Here is a 17919-nt window from a genome sequence, read left to right as displayed (position 1 = left end):
CCCTGACATGAAGTGCATGCTGCCTCTTCTGTTCCTGTATTTCTTGTGTAGTTAATGCAGAATCATTTTAATAAGTAATGAAACAATAGCTGCAGCTGTTACTATCTCCATACTTCAGTGACATCACATGAGCTCCATTCCCCCCCTCACTTAATTACAAGTTTTGAAATTGGCATATATTGTTCGCACCAAAACTCATTTATAGTTGAGCACTTTGTAATAAAGAAAGACATCTTCCATTTCTATATATAATTCTAAAATTACATAAAACAGAATGTACATGTTGCTTTTAAAGTTGCCCAGTGTTGTATAACTTGATGGCACCCGTCTAACTTGATCAAACTCTTCTTCCATCCTTTGAAGAGTCACCTGTAAAATTTCAGCCAAGGCTTCACTTAACATTTTCTCTTCTGGTGTATTCTGAAACCTCAACATAAAGGCAGCTCTGTCTACTTCCAACTGCAAAAGCACATGTATATTCTATTCTTTTTCCAGATGTTCTACCTTTTGGATATTCTCTGTCACCTGGCCATCTAATACTTTTAAGGCTTTGTTAGTCTCAGCTGTCTGTCTGCTGTTTTCTAAAATCTCTTGTTTAATCTCTGCCATCTGTCACCAATATTGTCTACTTTACTAGTCAGCTGTGCTATAGCAGTCATAAAGGTGCTTTGCATTTCTTTCATATCTCCCTGCATGGTTGTAAATTTCCCTGGCCCAGATAGAGCACTAGGTGAAGAAATTGGTGGCTTTCCTTCTCGGTTTTCTTTTTTTTTTTTGGACTGACAAAATAAATTACCTAGTGAAGTTCATTTGAAGCTCACAAGAAAGAGGACTACAGATGACATTTTGAAACAAGCAAGAGACAGACCTATGATGATAGCTGGAAATATGGTGAAAATTCTAAGAGAGGTACCTTGGCCAGTGAGACAAAAGAGGAGAGAATACCAAGCGTTAACAGATTTTTTGAGAGGTAGAGAAATGCCCTATATGTGGTTAATGCCAGAAGGCCTTCTTTTTACTTACCAGGAGAACAGATACAGGATAAATTCCATCTTCAAAGCTCAGGATTTTTTGGATAAAGTGAAGGAAAAAGAAGGCAAGGAAAAGGAGGATGATGATAAGGAGGAAGAAAGTTCTGGTGAAGAGAATCCAAATGAACCACGGAGATACCTGACAAGACAGCAGACCAAAAAAGATGAGAAAGATAGTGATAAGCAAAACCCATAATGGCCTCAATAGTTTCAATTAATGTGAATGGACCTAACTCTCCTGTCAAAAGGAGGAAGAATATCTAAATTTGATAAAAATAGAAATGGACATAATTTGTTTGCAAGAAACTCATATTTTAACTAAAGACCAACATATTTTGAAAAATAAAAAATCTTGGTAATTTATTTACAGCAACAGACATGAACAAGAAGAAAAGGGGAGTGGCAATATATATTAAGGACAAATTTAACCCACAATTGTAGTATGCCTCTGAAGATGGAAGAATTCTATTAGTGGAAATTACAGCAGATAATAAAAAAAAATTACTGGCAAATATCTATGCCCCAAATGACCAACAAGAGAAATTCTTTCAAGACTTGCGTCTTAAATTATCAAATCTGGAATATGTAGAATATTGTCTAATAGGAGATTTTAATGCAGTCTCTGACAGACAACTGAACAAAAAAAATGCACACACTAAAAGCAAAAGTCTCCAATTACCAATAAGTTTTTGGAAATTAGCAGAACTGGATTTGGTTGATGTATGGAGAACAAGATATCCAATCTCTAAAGATTTCACCTACTATTCTTCTAGCTATCAAACTTGGTCAAGAATCGATATGTGTTGGCTTTCTGCAAGTATGATCAAGGATCTAGCTGAGACAGAAATTCAAACAAGAGTTATTTCAAACCATAGTCCTGTAATGATAAAGCTCAAAGGTATACACGAATGAGAAGATCATGGAGGCTAAATATCTCAAAGGTGGAAATGGAATCTTTTTTTAAACAGAACATAACACAAGATGTAAAGATGCAAGTAGTTTGGGACACTGCTAAAGTTTATTTCAGGGGCCTTGGAATTAGATATAGTATTAAGAAAAACAAAGAACTGAAAATTTTCAAAATCTAATGTCACAAACTGAAGAAGCTGAAAAAAATTGCAAAAAACAACCAACTAAACATGAATTTCAAAAAAAGGTGAAAGAAATACAACACCAATTGAATGTCACTTATGGAAGAGACGGAGTTAAAATTGAGGTATGCTAGACAAAACTTTTTTGAACATGCTAACATGCCTGGAAGATGGTTGGTTATAGGATGAGAAAAGAAAAGGCCAAAGGAATAATTACGACCCTGAAAGAGGAGAATAATAAAGAGAGAACTCAAAAGCAAGAGATGTCAAATCGTGGAACAGTTCTATAAAAAATTATATGAAGATAAGCAAGCTCATAAAATAGATCTAGAAGAATATATTCACCAAAATAATCTCAATAAATTTACAGAACAACAACCAAAAAATTTAAATGAACCAATAACAGTAAGGGAACTTGGAGACGCAGTGGCATCCCAAAAGTATGGCAAAACCCTGGGTGCTGATGGATTGCCTGCGGAATTCTGTAAAGCCTATGAGGAGTCTGTATTGTTACCATTTAAGCATCTTATTGAAAAGATTCAAGAGGAAGGCCAAATACCAGTTTCATGGCAAGAAGCTACAATATCTTTGATTCCAAAAAAAGATACTGATCTGAAAGATATTAAAAACTATCCAATCTCCCTTTTAAATGTGGATTATAAAATTTTTGCCGCAATATTGGCACAACGTTTGAAGAAAGTTTTACAGTCTATAATACATTATGACCAAGCAGGGTTCCTTCCTAGAAGATACCTGAAAGATAATGTCAGAACAGTTTGTAATATCTTGGAATATTATGAAACTCATCCAGAGAAACAATTGGCTCTAATTTGCTTCGATGCTGAGAAGGCGTTAGATAATGTTCGTTGGCAATTTATGCTACAGCAATTGAAAGGTATGGAATGTGGTGAAAACTTTTTGAGAGCAGTAGAAGCAATATATTCTTCTCAAAGTGCAAGGGTGACAGTGAACGGTGAACTAACAGATGCAATTAATATTCAAAAAGGTACAAGACAAGGCTGTCCATTGTCACCTTTACTTTTTATTTATCTCTAGAGGTACTGAATAACCAAATAAGGGAAGATACAAGTATCAAGGAAGCAGTGATAAAAGATGAACAATATAAACTGAGAGCCTTTGCAGATGACCTAGTTTTTATACTAGAGCAACCAATAGATTCAGCTACTGGGCAGGATTGAAGATCAATTACCACAAAACAAAATTTTTGACAAAGAATATGATGATGGAACAAATTCAATCTCTTCAGCAAAAATCAGGGGTTTTGTATGAGAAAAGAATCAAATATCTAGGTGCTTTATTTCAAATAAGTGTAACAATTTAAAAACAGACAATTATAATAAACTACTTAAAGAAATTAAAAAAGACTTCGAAAAATGGCATGACTTAAACCTATCCTTAATGGGGAAGAATAGCCCTAATAAAGATGAATAAATCCAAGGCTATTATTTTTGTTTCCAACTGTTTCAGTGTTTTTAAATAGTGGATTTTTTCAAGAATTGAACAAGATGGTCTCCAAATATGTTTGGCAAGGCAAAAAACCTAGAATCAAACTAAAGACATTGCAAGATTTCAAATTAAGAGCAGGTATGGGCCTTCCAGACTGGCAATTGTATTACAAAGCTTCTGTGCTTTTGTGGGTAAGAGACTGGATACTATTGAATGATAAGAGACAATTGTTGTTAGAGGGACATGATCTCACTATGGGGTGGCATGCGTATCTATGGTATCAAAGACTTGAAGGGCATTCCTATTTTAAGAACCATTGGTTTTGAAAATCCTTGTATCACACGTGGTCATGGTTAAAAATCAGAACTTATCAAAAAATTCCAAGATGGGTCTCTCCAGTAGAAGCATTTACTCATCCAAATCTTTTAAAACCAAATCAGAATTATAGATATAATGAGTGGTTGGGAAAAGATAATCAGTTGAAAACCAGAGAAGAGTTGAAAATATGGACATCAAAATGAATTGGTGGTTGAGAATGCAAGCTGAATCTAGGTATGCCAAAGACAAGACGACAGGTTTCAATACAGAACAATACCCATTTGATAAAATACTTTTAGGTCCACAGGAAAAGCTAATCTCCAAATTATATGCATATCTACTTCAGATGAAGACACAAGACGAAGTTGTAAAAGATTGTATGGTTCAATGGGCGAGAAATTTTGGTCACAATATCACATTAGAAAAATGGGAGAGACTATGGAAGTTCAATGTTAAATTAACTAGGTCAGTAACTTTTAAAGAGAATTTGTATAAGATGTTTTATAGATGGTGCTTGACTCCACAGAAATTGTGTAAGATCTATACTAATATGTCTAACAAATGTTGGAAATGTACTAAACAGGTTGGTTCTTTTTATCATATGTGGTGGACATGTGAGATGGTGAAGGGCTATTGGAAAATGGTTCATGAAACACTATAGAAGATTATGAAGACACAGATTCAATTCAAACCAGAACTATTTTTATTGAATATATTTCCTGAGGACTATTCCAAAGAAATGAGACTTTTTTGGCGCATTTCAACATAGCAGCCAGGTTTCTGTTGGTGCAGAGATGGAAATCTCAGGAAATTCCCACGAAAATGGACTTGGTGGGGAAAATTCTGGAAACAGCAGAGCTGGAGTTTCTATCCCAGCTGTTGGCTGGGGGATCTAAGGAAGAAGCAAGAAAATACTGGATGAAATTCTATGCCTGGTTAGACACAAAAGTCTCTTAAGATTCTCTGGTGTGAACTTATTTCTCCTTTTTCCCTGTATTTTACAAAATTGCCTTTACTGGAATTGTCAAAACCAAATAGATATCTTAACCAAAGATTTATAATATAAAATATTAAAATGTTGATGATGTTTAGCTTAGAGATAATAATATGGGACAATTTATGTAAAGAAAGTATTGCAGATGTAGGCTTGTACTCTTTGAAAGTATCTTTATGCAGAATAAGGTTAATATGTATTTTGCTCTCTAGTCCCTCTATTTGCTACCTCTATTTTTTCTGAAACTAATAAAACTTTTTAAAATTAAAGTTGCCCAGCGGATAAATAGCACACACTGGGCATGCCTTTCTAATTGAAGATCTCATGCCTTTCTAATTGAAGATGTGCAGGAGAGCTGTGACTGGGCTCTCTTGATATTTTTGTTTTGAATTTAAAGCAGCCTTGGAAATCAACTTGACTTAGGCAGTGATGGGGAATGGGGTAACTCTTTGCCCTATTTTCTTATTGTAAATCTACTCCATTTCAAGTTCCTGTTAGCCCAGTAAGCCAACGTAAGACAAGAAAATAGTATGGTGATGTAAATATTCCTTCCTCCTACATCAGTCTCTGATCAAATTAGGAGCACCTCATCCATTCATTAATTCATTCAGTTTTTAGAACATCCCCACCAAGCAGGGCTCAGGGCAGTGTACAACATAAAATTAATACAATATAAATATAATAGTTTAAAACCATAAAATCAGATGGTGACTACAGTTGCTTTAAATTAAAAATCAGAATGTCAGTTGTTGGGCTTTTCCACGTATGTTTTTTCCCCATCTGTTCTGACCCCATACTCCCTCCTGAAAGTGATTTCAATTTTTTAAAGGGCCTGAGATATTGATATAACACTGTAGTGTTGAAATGCTAGTTTAACCCCCTTCTTTTAGTTTTTATTTATTTATTTATTTATTTATTTATCTATCAGATTTATATCCCACCCTCCCCCGACAGGCTCAGGGCGGCTAACAACAGTTTAAAAACATTAGCAGTTTACAAACATATTGAAATCAGATCTATAAAAACATTTCCATATATATTAAAAATCCGAGATGGCAAGCTTCTGTTTCCTATTATATTAATTCAGTGAGATTGTCGATGCTGAAGGTAATAGCCACCTCTCTCTAACCATTAAAGGCAAGTTTGAAAAGTTTAGTCTTACAGGCCCTGTGGCAGGTCCTGCAGGGCCCTGATGTTTTCGGGGAGGGCATTCCACAAAGTGGGAGCTGTTACTGAGAATGCTCTGGCTCTAGTACTAGTCAGTCGAGCTTCTTTCGGTCCAGGGATCTTGAGGAGATTTTGAGACCCTGAATATAGTGCTCTCTGGGGGTACATATGTGGAAAGGCGGTCCCGAAAGTAGACAGGTCCCATGCCATATAGGGCTTTAAAGGTTATAACCAGCACCTTGAAGTGAATCCGGAACGCCACAGGCAGCCAATGTATCACTTTCAGCACAGGTTAAATGTGCTTCCATACAGGTAGCTCAATTAACAACCTGGCTGCTGCATTTTGCACCAGTTGCAGCCTCCGAAGTTGAGTCAAGGGCAGCCCCATGTAGAGGGTGTTACAGTAGTCTATTCTCGAGGTGACCGTTGCATGGATCACCATTGCCAAGTCGTTGTGCTCCAGGTATGGAACCAACTGCCTTATCCGCCTAAGATGGTAGAATACGGATTTGGCAGTGGCTGCTACCTGGGCCTCCATTGTCAGCGAAGGCTCCAGGAGCACCCCCAGGCTCTTGACCTTTGATGCTGGTGCTAATAGCGTCCTATCAAAGGCCGGCAAGGAGATTTCCCTACCCAGACCACTGCAACTCAGGCACAGGACCTCTGTCTTTGCTGGGTTCAATTTCAGTCGACTCTGCCTGAGCCATTTCACTACGGCTTGCAATGTCAGGTCCAGATCTTCCAGAGCACAGCTGGACTGGACACCTAACAATAGATAGAGCTGGGTGTCATCCGCATACTAGTGACAACCCAGCCCGTATCTCCAGACAATCTGGGCAAGCGGGCGCACGTAGATGTTAAACAACATTGGGGAGAAGACTGCACCCTGAGGGACCCCACATATAAGAGGATGCCTCTGGGGCAACTGCTCCCCTATAGCCACCCTTTGTCCCTGGCCTTGGAGAAAGGAGGTAAGCCATTGAAGGGCAGACCCCTGAATCCCCATGTTGGTGAGGCAGTGGGACAGAAGCTGGTGGTCGACTGTGTCAAACAGATCTAACAACAACAGCACTTCCAAGCCGCCCCGATCCAGATGTCTCAAGAGATCATCCATGAGGGCGACCAGTACTATCTCCGTCCCATGGCCTGGCCGGAAGCCAGACTGAAATGGGTCTAAGATGGAAGTGTCCCAGTTTTCCAGCTTTCATTTTTTAAAAAGTCTCTATGTCCTTCCCTCAGAGATATGCCTCTTTCTTTGTATTTCTGCTAAATACTTTTTTAAAAGATGAAAGTTGGGAATTCAGACAGCATGCCTAAATTAGCATTACAACCTACGCTGTTATACTGATATATTAGGGCCATTAAAAACATAAGAGGTGGTGCTGTGACCCCACTGATAACACTGATGACAGCACCCTCCGCTGAAAATTGCATTGTTTAAGCCATTTGTAGAAGAAAAGAAATTGATTCCACAACTATAAAAATGCACAGGAAAGCAGACATGCAGAAGAACCCTTCTCAAACTGGTTCCAGTGCTTGTGGACTGACTCCCAAGAAAATCAGGAATAACTTCCAGTGTGTGGAAGAGGTCTCTGAATCTCCTGTATAACCTGAAGTTTGGCCTGCAGGGTGCAGAAAGAATAATCAGTTTACTGGAGTGAAAGAACTAGCTACACCATGCTTTACATTCTTATTTTAATTATGTCTCATAGAATGAGTGTTGCCGAGGAAAGAGAGATATAAGTTGCTCTATGGAAAGAAAACTAAAGAGGCGCTTTGAGAGAGGGGATTTCTGCAGTGAGATGAGAACAAGAGTCAGAAAAATAACTCCCAACAAGAAAAAACTGAAATTTACCCATTTGAGGGAGCTAAGCACTGGCAAACTGGAACGAGAGAGGCTGTTTGACATTCAGCACTCCAGTGAAAGCCAGTTGCTTCTCTCGGATATGTCCTTCTCTGAACAGGAAGAGTCTGAAGATGAGGATGCCATTTGTCCAGCTGTCAATTGCCTGCAGCCTGAAGGCGATGAGGTAAGTTGAGAGGAAAGTATGTAGTGCAGATGGTGTAGAAATGGAATTATATGAAGTTTGTGACTGCTAGCCTTTGTAGCAACACAGACTTAAAAGTGACTAGACATAGAAGTGATGTGCCATATTTGCTGCCCTCATATGAAGACTTGTGTGCTTTTTGTATCTAGGTGGATTGGGTCCAATGTGATGGCTGTTGCAACCAGTGGTTTCATCAGGTGTGTGTGGGTGTTTCTCCAGAGATGGCAGAAAAAGAAGACTACATTTGTGTGAGCTGTACTGGAAAGGTCTCTCCATATCAAAAGTGAAATGCCTACTGAGCATTCAGAACTCTGCAAGAGAAGACAGAGATTTTTCTCCATCAAGCCACAGGGCTGGTTTTAGAGCCAAGTTGCAATGGTGCTACTTCTATCCTCACGGGATCATTTTTCAGAACTTAAAACAGTTTGACACTTTTGTATTTTTAACTTTAAAGCTGTTTGTGATTATTGAGGTTTGAAATGCTGACTGTTTAGCCAGAGGTTTCGCCAATTTGGAAGCATCACACAACACGCACCTTTTCGTGTACAGCATTAAATTACCTCTTTGGAATTTACCAGCACACTTAATCAACTTTGTTTAGGTGCAAAATATTGCACTATGAATTCCCATAAGTCCTCTTTTGAAGAAATCCCTATTGACATTTTTGAAAACTTTAGATTTTTCCCTCACTTTGATTTTGTAGATTAGATTTATTTATCTGAGCAATAACTTCTGTGTCTGATTTCAGTGACTGGAATTATAATTCTGAACAGCGTGTTGGTGCTCTTAGCATTGGTTGATGTACAGGAAGCAAATGTTTAGGTTCTAGTGTCACTGATGGACTAGTGATGTAGGAGACAAAAAAGCTCTGTAAAGTAATGGCCACAGCTGTATTTTGGCTTTTCCTTCTTTTTTGGTAGCTTGTATCAAATGTTGCAGTTTATATTGTGGAATAAACCCTTGGTTATGTTAATAAAATTCAATACTGGTGTCTTTAGAAAGGTTGAATTACATCCATTTCCCAAATGAATCAGTTTTATGATACATGCTATCATATTCTCCTTTTTTAAAAAAGTGTCCATGCCAGACCAATCTCCATTCTTTTTTTTTAACTAGAGCATAGATCTGTACTAAGCAGGTCATCTGTGGCAATTAATAATTGGAAACTTTTTGAAACTGGGCTCATTTTTAATTTTAGGCCACAGATTATCAACAAATGAGCAACCAAGCTGTTTTTTTTTAAGTTGTTTTGATGGCCCTATATTAGTTCAACTGTCCTGGTAGAACAGTTCCTATAGAGAAGAAAACAAAGAACATTGCTTTCAGGCATCACTGGAAATGAGCATGATTTGAACTATAGAAAAGACAGGAAGTTTAACATTTACAAACAGTATTCAGACCATAAAAATAAACACGCATACACCTTGATCATGGTGAGAATGAGCTAAGAAGTCATCACTTGCATGCTTATTTCCTCTTCCAAACAGCTGAAGAAGTGAAGACTTCCTGGTTCCAGAGTTAATTAGGACATCTTCCTGAGTCTGTTTACTTCTCAGTAACTAGGATTTTAAAACCCAGTTTAATCCTGAGTACTGAGAAAGAAATACAATCTAGTTTGGCATCTAGAGGTGGACATCACAATGAACTGGATTGAAGACATCTTAAATCATTGTTATTGGCATAATGATAAAGATGACAGACTTGTTCAGAACACAAAGAAAGTATGGTTTCTTTAACATCTTAATGCAGCCTAGGTTTCTGTACCAGCAGGGCTTTCTTTGAGCAGGAATGCAGTTTCAGCTGGCTTGGTGTCAGGGTGTGTGGCCTAATATGCAAATGAGTTCCTGCTGGTTTTTTCCTACAAAAAAGCCCTGTGTACCTCTCTACATAAGTGGCATGGGGGTGCTGACCTACCCCCCCATGCAATTATTGGCTTGTGAGCACTGCATTTATATGTGGATAAAGTTTCCATGTGTATGCTTCCTCGTGATCTGGCTGGTTATTAGCTCCTCTTATGGGAGAAGATTCTTCTGTTCTTGGAACCAGATCCAGTTTGGTGTAGTGGTTTAGTGTGCGGACTCTTATCTGGAAAAACTGGATTTGATTCCTCACTCCTCCACTTGCAGCTGCTGGAATGGCCTTGGGTCAGCCATAGCTCTCGTAGGAATTGCTCTTGAAAGGGCAGCTGCTGTAAGAGCTCTCTCAGCCCCACCTACCTCACAGGGTATCTGTTGTGGGTGGGGGGGAAGGTAAAAGGAGATTCAGAGTATAGGGCAGGTACACACACACACACACACAAACACTTCTCTTCCAAGATGGATAAAATGCTTTCCCCAATAAAGAAAAGGTAGACAACGAAGTCCCTAGGAGTCTCACTTTCGTCCACGTCCCAATTTAAGCAGAGTTCCTTTGTGAGACAGCCCAGGCATCCGTATCAAATGAACTACTGCTTTTCTGGCCCTTCAGGGCCTCAGTATCCTACCCTTATGCCATGTACCCCACAAAAGGGTAACAATTGGCATAAAGGTTCCAATCAACCTAGGTCAAATAAGCAACTGCCCTCTTCCAAAGAAAAAAATTCATCCCAGAAGGTCATCCTTCTGACTAGGATAGCTGCCAGCTCTGTTAAGTTCGGGGACAGGCTGGCTCAGTTTGCTACAGCCTGGGAGGCTATCGCCTCCAATGAGTGGGTGTTGTCCATAGTTAGGTTTGTGTTGTCCATAATTAGAGCCAGTTTGGTGCAGTGGTTAAGTGTGCAGACTCTTATCTGGGAGAACCATATTTGATTCTCCACTCCTCCATGTGCAATTGCTGGTGTGATCTTGGGTCAGTCATAACTCAGTCAAAAGCTGTTCTGGGCCTCACCTACCTCACAGGGTGTCTGTTGTAGGGATGGGAGAGGAGATTGTAAGCCAGTCTGAGATTCTTGGGTAGTGAAAAGTGGGGTATAAATCCAATCTCCTCCCTCCTCCTCCTGAATGGGTTTTGTCCATAGTTAGATTTGGTTACAGATTACAATTTAAGTATATAATCCAATCTCCTCCTCTTGAACAGGTTTTGTCCATATTAGATTTGGTTACAGATTAGAATATAAGTATATTCCCCTTGTTCTTTACCTTTAAGGGAATCCAACCAAGTAAGGGTGCCATAGAGGAAATTATGGTGTCTCAAGGACTAGTGGGTTTCTTCTGTTTTATGTTCCTAGAAGATAAGAAAGATAGATCCATTTTAGACCTCAGAAAACTGAACATTTTCCTTCATGTTCCAAAGTTCCTTGTGGTGTCCGTTCCTTTGATTTTACATTTATTAAAATTTAATTCTTGGTTCACAGTTACTGATTTAAAGGATGCATATTTTCATATTTCAGTCCACCCTCAACATTGCAAGCTCTTACATTTTTTCATATAGAGAATGAGTTTTTCAGTACACTGTCCTACCCTTTGCTCTAGCCACTGTACCCAGGGTATTCTCTAAATGTTTAGCCCGAGTTATTGGTTACCTCTGTTAGTCGGCTTGCTGTATATTTCCTTACTTAGATTATTGGTTACTGGTGGCAGATTCCAAGGACCAATTGTTAAGTCATTGCACTCTTGTTCTGGAGACCTCTCAAGGACTAGGACTCCAGGTAAATGGGGATTAGTTCCATCTCAGAGGAGCTATGCTAGATTCCCTTAATAGGGGAGGGTTCTCTACCTCCTGAAAGAATACAGGCTATCTTTGCCTTGTTGAAACAGTTCAGGCCTCACTAGTTCCAGCCAGTTCAGAAAATTCTGTGCCTTTTGGGATACATTGCTTCTACCACTGCAATCCTACCTATGACTAGGTTAAGAACATAAGAGAAGCCATGTTGGATCAGGCCAATGGCCCATCCAGTCCAACGCTCTGTGTCACACAGTGGCCAATATACACACACGCACACACACACTGTGGCTAATAGCCACTGATGGACCTCTGCTCCATATTTTTATTCAATCCCCTCTTGAAGCTGGCTATGCTTGTAGCCGCCACCACCTCCTGTGGCAGTGAATTCCACATGTTAATCACCCTTTGGGTGAAGAAGTACTTCCTTTTATCCATTTTAACCTGACTGCTCAGCAATTTCATTGAATGCCCATGAGTTCTTATGTTGTGAGAAAAGGAGAAAAGGACTTTCTTCTCTACTTTCTCCATCCCATGCGTAATCTTGTAAACCTCTATCATGTCACCCCGCAGTCGACGTTTCTCCAAGCTAAAGAGTCCCAAGTGTTTTAACCTTATGCATATAAGTTACATCTGCACCCCCTGCAGCTCTGGTTTCTGTCTTGTTACAGAGTTGGGGTTCATGCTTTATGACAGATTCTCTATTCCCATAACTGTCATATGTTCTTTGTTGCCATACATTCTTTATTGTGGTGAATAATTTCTCCTGGGGAACAAGACAGTAAAGAAAACATCATGGCAAGAGGCACTCTTGACAGCGGGCTGCCAAGCGTGGACAGATACCAAGAAAAGTAGAAGTCCTCTGGAATTTTATGTGAGATCAGAACAGGGTTGATCATGATATTAGGGCTAGGAACATCTGTAGGAATCTGACTATTTCTGTAATAAAAGACCATAAAACTATAAACCATGCAATTATGAAGTTAGTTGTGAGCATTCTGACCCAGTAAGAGTAGAACAGAAGACAACCAGAACTGCAAAGTATTGTGGTAATATTAGATCAAGCTGCATGTAATGCAAATCACCAAAATAGTTTGGGGATGAGTACACCAACATTATCAAATTGGAACGTTCCATACTGTCTGCAATGTCCTACCCATTGTAGACAAATGATTTCCGGATACTAATCTTAAGGACATATGTATGTCAGGTGTTTTTGTCGAAGGATGTATCAGCCCTTGATAGGAAGACCTGTAACTATAGCTGCAGAATACATAACTACATTAAAAACATACAGACTCTGGTGTGGACTGAATTCATTTCTGTGGCACAAGAAAAGTCACATTGACACAGTTTTGAAGGAAGTGGGCAGCATGGCTGAACATGCCACAGCAACTCTGGCAGCCTAATAGCAGCCAAAAACTTTTTTTGACTGGGCATGTCTATATAGAGAATTCATCCAAAGAAATGGCAAGCTGCCAGAATTTGACAGTGTATGTTAACACAGAAAATGTTCTGCATATTTCTTCTGAAGGAACCTGGGCATGCCTATGGGGTCTTTAGTCCCATGGTAATATGCCTATCACAAAATGAATTATGGAAGATATCTGCTACCAAACTATGCACATAGACTCCAGGAGACATTTCAAATCTCATGTAATAAGACTACACTAAACAAACTGACCTGGATGGCCCAGGGTAGCCTGATCTTGCAGGTTAAACAGGGTCAGTCCTGGTTAGTATTTAGATGGGAGACCACCAAGGTTGTTGTGACACAGAGGCAGGCAACAGCAAACCAATTCTACGTCCCTTGCCTTGAAAACTGGTGACTTAACATCACTTTCCACCAGCACCACCAGGACATAATGCTTTTATAGGGTCCATAAGGACATAAGAAGAACCCTGCTGAATTGTACCAGTGACCCATCTAGTTCAGAAACCTGTTTCACCCAATAGCTGAGCAGCTGCCCTGGTGGCCAAGAAATACAATCTGAAGGCCAAGGTCGTCTCCTGATGTTCCCTCCTTGTACTGGGTTTTCAGAGGCTTATTGTCTTTGGATATGGAATTTTCATTTAGTCATCGTGGCTAGTATCTATGGATAGACCCTATCTATGAATCTGTCTAATTCCACAATTTACTCATTAAGAAAGGAACAGAAAAGCATTTCCTTTTGTCTGCGCTAAATCTATTACCCATCAACTTAATTTTATTCTAATCCTAGTTTTACAGGAGTTTCTAATTCTGTGAGAGGGAGAAAAAGTTCATTCCATCAGTTGTCTTCACCATCCATAATTTATACACCTGAATCACATCTCTTAGTTTAAAAAAAACAAAAACGGAAAAGCTCCAGACTCTTTAGCCTTTTCTCATAGGAAAGGTGCTCCAATCCCCTTTATCTGTCTGGGTTGCCCTCCTCTGTACTTTTTCCAGCTCTGCAATCTCTCTCTCTTTTTGCCTATGAGGATGCACCATAGATCTGTACAGGGGCTTTTTAAATTCCTATTGATTTCCTGGTCTGGTGAGCATGTTTTGCTGTCTGGACAGGTGTGAGAAAAGCAGGACAATTCTCCCCATGCATCTGTGGCTGCGGCTTCCCTTTGTAGGTAGGTAAAAGGACATCTGTTGTGCTGGGCTCCATCCCTGCCTGGGCCCATAAAACGGGTTTGCTGTGAGACCCTTGGTGGTGGGGAGGAGAATGCTGGGCTCTGCCCATGAGCTCCACCCAAGTACCAGAATGCTTGATTTCACAAGTTGGCAACTTTAGTAGATTTTCCTGAATAAAGCTTATGAGTGCACTGCACTTAATCACTTGACTACTTCACCACAAGCAGAAAGAAAGACTTAAATCTTACCTTCAAACTATTAACCCTCCAGATGACCCAGTTATATTAGTCCCCAGTGGGCCCCCACCCATTAATACAGGACTGTGCAACACCAGCTCCTATTCACTGTACAGTTTCAATCTGCCAGCATGCAGTAGTGGTTGAAAGTGTCCGTCTAGTATCTAGAAGACCCAGGTTCAGATCCCCACTCACACCATAGATGCTTGCTGGGTGACCTTGGCCAGTCATATTCTCTCAGCCTAACCTAACTCGCAGTGTTCTCTGTGAGGATAAAATGGAGGAGAGGAGAATGATGTAAGTAGCTTTGTGTCTCCACTGGGGTGAAAGGCAGGATATAAATGAATAAAGTAAATCCGCTATTTTCCATCTCAGGCGGGTGAGGCAGTTGGTTCCCTTCTTCGAGCACTGTGACCTAGCAACTGTGATCCATGCAACTGTCACCTCGAGATTGGACTACTGTAATGTCCTCTACATGGGGCTGCCCTTGTCTCGAATCTGGAAACTGCAGCTATTGCAGAATGTGGCGGCTAGGCTGCTATTGGGGCTCCCCAAGTGGGAGCACATGCAGCCAAGGCTGCAGGAACTGCACTGGCTGCCAATAGTATACCGGATTCGCTACAAGGTGCTGCCTTTAAAACCCTATATGGCCGAGGACCTGCTTACCTTAGGGACCGTCTCACCCCACATGTTCCCCAGAGGGTACTTTGATCTGGGACACAACATCTATTAGTGATCCCCAGGCCGAGGGAGGCAAGATTAAAGTCAACTCTAGAGAGAGCCTTCTCGATCGCTGCCCCTTTCTGGTGGAATCAGTTGCTGGAAGAAGTTAGGGCCTTGTGGTACCTCACCCAGTTCCACAAGGCCTGTAAAATGACACTATTCTGGCTGGCCTTTAATCTGGAATGACTGATATGGGAGTAGGGAATGATATATCCTGAATGCCATTTGAAATGTAATAGTGTCAACCGATATTTGCACCAGAATATTTTTAACTGTTTTAATGTTTTTAATAATGTAATGTCATCTGTTCTGTTTTACATGTTGTGAGCTGTCCTGAGCCTGCTCTGGTGGGGAGGGTGGGATATAAATCCAATTAATCTAAATTTAAATAACTTTCTGCAATTATATGCACACTAGTTTAGGAGTAAAACTGCAAGCAGTATTATTCACTTCTGAATTAGCATGCTTGGTAATGGGCTGCTAATTGACAAACTGCAAGAGCCTTGTAGACTCTAACACTTACATTTAATTGTTTACTTCAGTTACAGTCTGGCTTTGTCTGGTGTGCTCTGGATGGATTGGCCATTAGACACAGAAAAGTCCCAGCAGGGTGGGAATGATATAAAATAACCAGGCAATGTATGTCACTGTCTTTATCCCTTCATTGCGGATTGCAAAAGGGATCAAACCCATTACACTTCATGATCTCCAGCCGTCATATGGGAGCTGAGACTGACAGCAGCTCCTTAATAGAGGCTACTAAACTGCCACAATGTTTATCTTTATTGGCAATGTACATCACAGTTCTGCATCAGCATAATTGCAGAAATAAATTGTACTTCATGACAGGTCAAGCAATTAACTACATACTTGTCAACAGTATTGATTTTGACAGGAGCTTTCACTGTTAATCTGTTTTGTGCATTTCTGTAGTATACATCAGTGGCCCCGTGGCGCAGAGTGGTAAAGCAGCAGTACTGCAGTAGTGGTCTGAACTCTCTGCTCACGACCTGAGTTTGATTCTGGTGGAAGCTGGATTCAAGTAGCTGGCCCAAGGTTGACTCAACCTTCCATTCTCCCGAGGTTGGTAAAATGAGTGTCCAGCTTGCTGGGGGGGAAGTGTAAAAGCCTGCGGAAGGCAATGGCAAACCACCCTGTAAAAAGTCTGCCGTGAAAACGTTGTGAAACCAACGTCACCCCAGAGTCAGAAACGACTGGTGCTTGCACAGGGGACCTTTCCTTTTCCCTTCATAGTATACATCAGGAAATATAATAGTACCTAACTTACTGTGCCAGTTACATAGTGTATTTGTTTGTTTACCAGTCTCAGTGAAATAATATGTGGCACATATTTTCATTTGTTTTGGCCACTAAGCAAGAAGTAGGTCACTAAAGATCAATGTGGATATCATCTATATTTACATTTGTAATATCAGATCTCCCTCCTGTTGACAATCTGCTATGACTCATATAGTATTTCCTTCATTACATCGCTCGAGGAAACAGCGGCACACCACCTAGGTTATGATCAATGAAGACTGTAAAACAAGACGAGAACAATTAGGGTTGCCAATCCCCAGGTGGGGGCAGGGGATCCCCTGGTTTGGAGGCCCTCCCCCCGCTTCAGGGTCATCAGAAAGCGGGGGGAGGGTAGGGAAATGTCTGCTGGGAACTCTTATTCCCTATGGAGATTTATTCCCATAGAAAATAATGGAGAATTGATCCACGGGTATCTGGGGCTCTGGGGGGGCTGTTTTTGGGGGTAGAGGCACCAGATTTTCATTTCAGCATCTAGTGCCTCTCCACAAAACATCCCTCAAGTTTCAAAACGATTGGACCAGGGGGTCCAATTCTGTGAGCCCCAAAAGGTGCCCCTATCCTTCATTATTTCCTATGGAAGGAAGGCATTGAAAAGGTGTGATGTCCCTTTATATGTGATGGCCAGAACTCCCTTTGGAGTTCCATTATGCTTGTCACCCCCTTGATCTTGGTTCCACCCCCAAAGTCTCCTGGCTCCACCCCCAAAGTCCCCAAATATTTCTTAAATTGGACTTGGCAACCCTAAGAACAATGGAAGCCTGCAAATATCTGGCTTAAGAAAATGCAATGCAGGTTACTAATGAACTTCTAATAGAATTCAGCCGCTATCATTTTGTAAAACAACCCGAGTTTTTAACAAAAGTTTAAAACGCTGCCTCTTTGTTTTAGGCTTCCAGTAAGAGAAACCACACAAAGACAGCTCAGTTTGCAACAATCATATGTCAAACTCCTCTCCGTCATAATTTTACTTCATTCTTTTCCAGAGCATACACGCTTACCCCTCTAAACAGAATAAAATGGAGATTCCCAAATCAAAGCTGAAGACAGGAAGTGTGTGCGCGTCGCGCTACTCTATTTCTCTCTATGGTTAAGAGGTCGCACGTGCTTGTTACAGGAAAAAAGCCGCAGGAGTGCTGCCTTCTTTTCTCCGCCGTCTCATTTCCTCCGCGGGAAAAGGAAAGGCTGGTTTTTGCATAATGTTGCGCCTAATTTCCTATGTGAGCTGTAGGGGGCGCTGTTCGAAAACCTTTATCGCTTGATTCTCGCCGGCGCCGCTCTCT

At 40.5% G+C, this 17919-nt stretch overlaps 1 protein-coding gene across 1 annotated transcript in view; it reads left to right on the top strand.

The window, feature by feature from the left end:
- KDM5B (lysine demethylase 5B) overlaps nt 1-9094 on the top strand; it is a 100275-nt gene extending 91181 nt beyond the window's left edge. Inside the window, exons 27-28 of the mRNA XM_060231078.1 lie at nt 7781-8098; nt 8266-9094. Coding sequence (XP_060087061.1) covers nt 7781-8098; nt 8266-8403 — 456 coding nt within the window. The 3' untranslated portion in view covers nt 8404-9094. The remainder of the gene's footprint in view (nt 1-7780; nt 8099-8265) is intronic.
- The last annotated feature ends 8825 nt before the right edge of the window (nt 9095-17919 follow it).

This window comes from Heteronotia binoei, chromosome 2 (assembly GCF_032191835.1).
Source record: "Heteronotia binoei isolate CCM8104 ecotype False Entrance Well chromosome 2, APGP_CSIRO_Hbin_v1, whole genome shotgun sequence".
Taxonomy (NCBI): domain Eukaryota; kingdom Metazoa; phylum Chordata; class Lepidosauria; order Squamata; family Gekkonidae; genus Heteronotia; species Heteronotia binoei.
The sequence above is the reverse complement of the archived record's forward strand: the minus strand, read 5'-3'. Positions and strand labels throughout refer to the sequence as shown.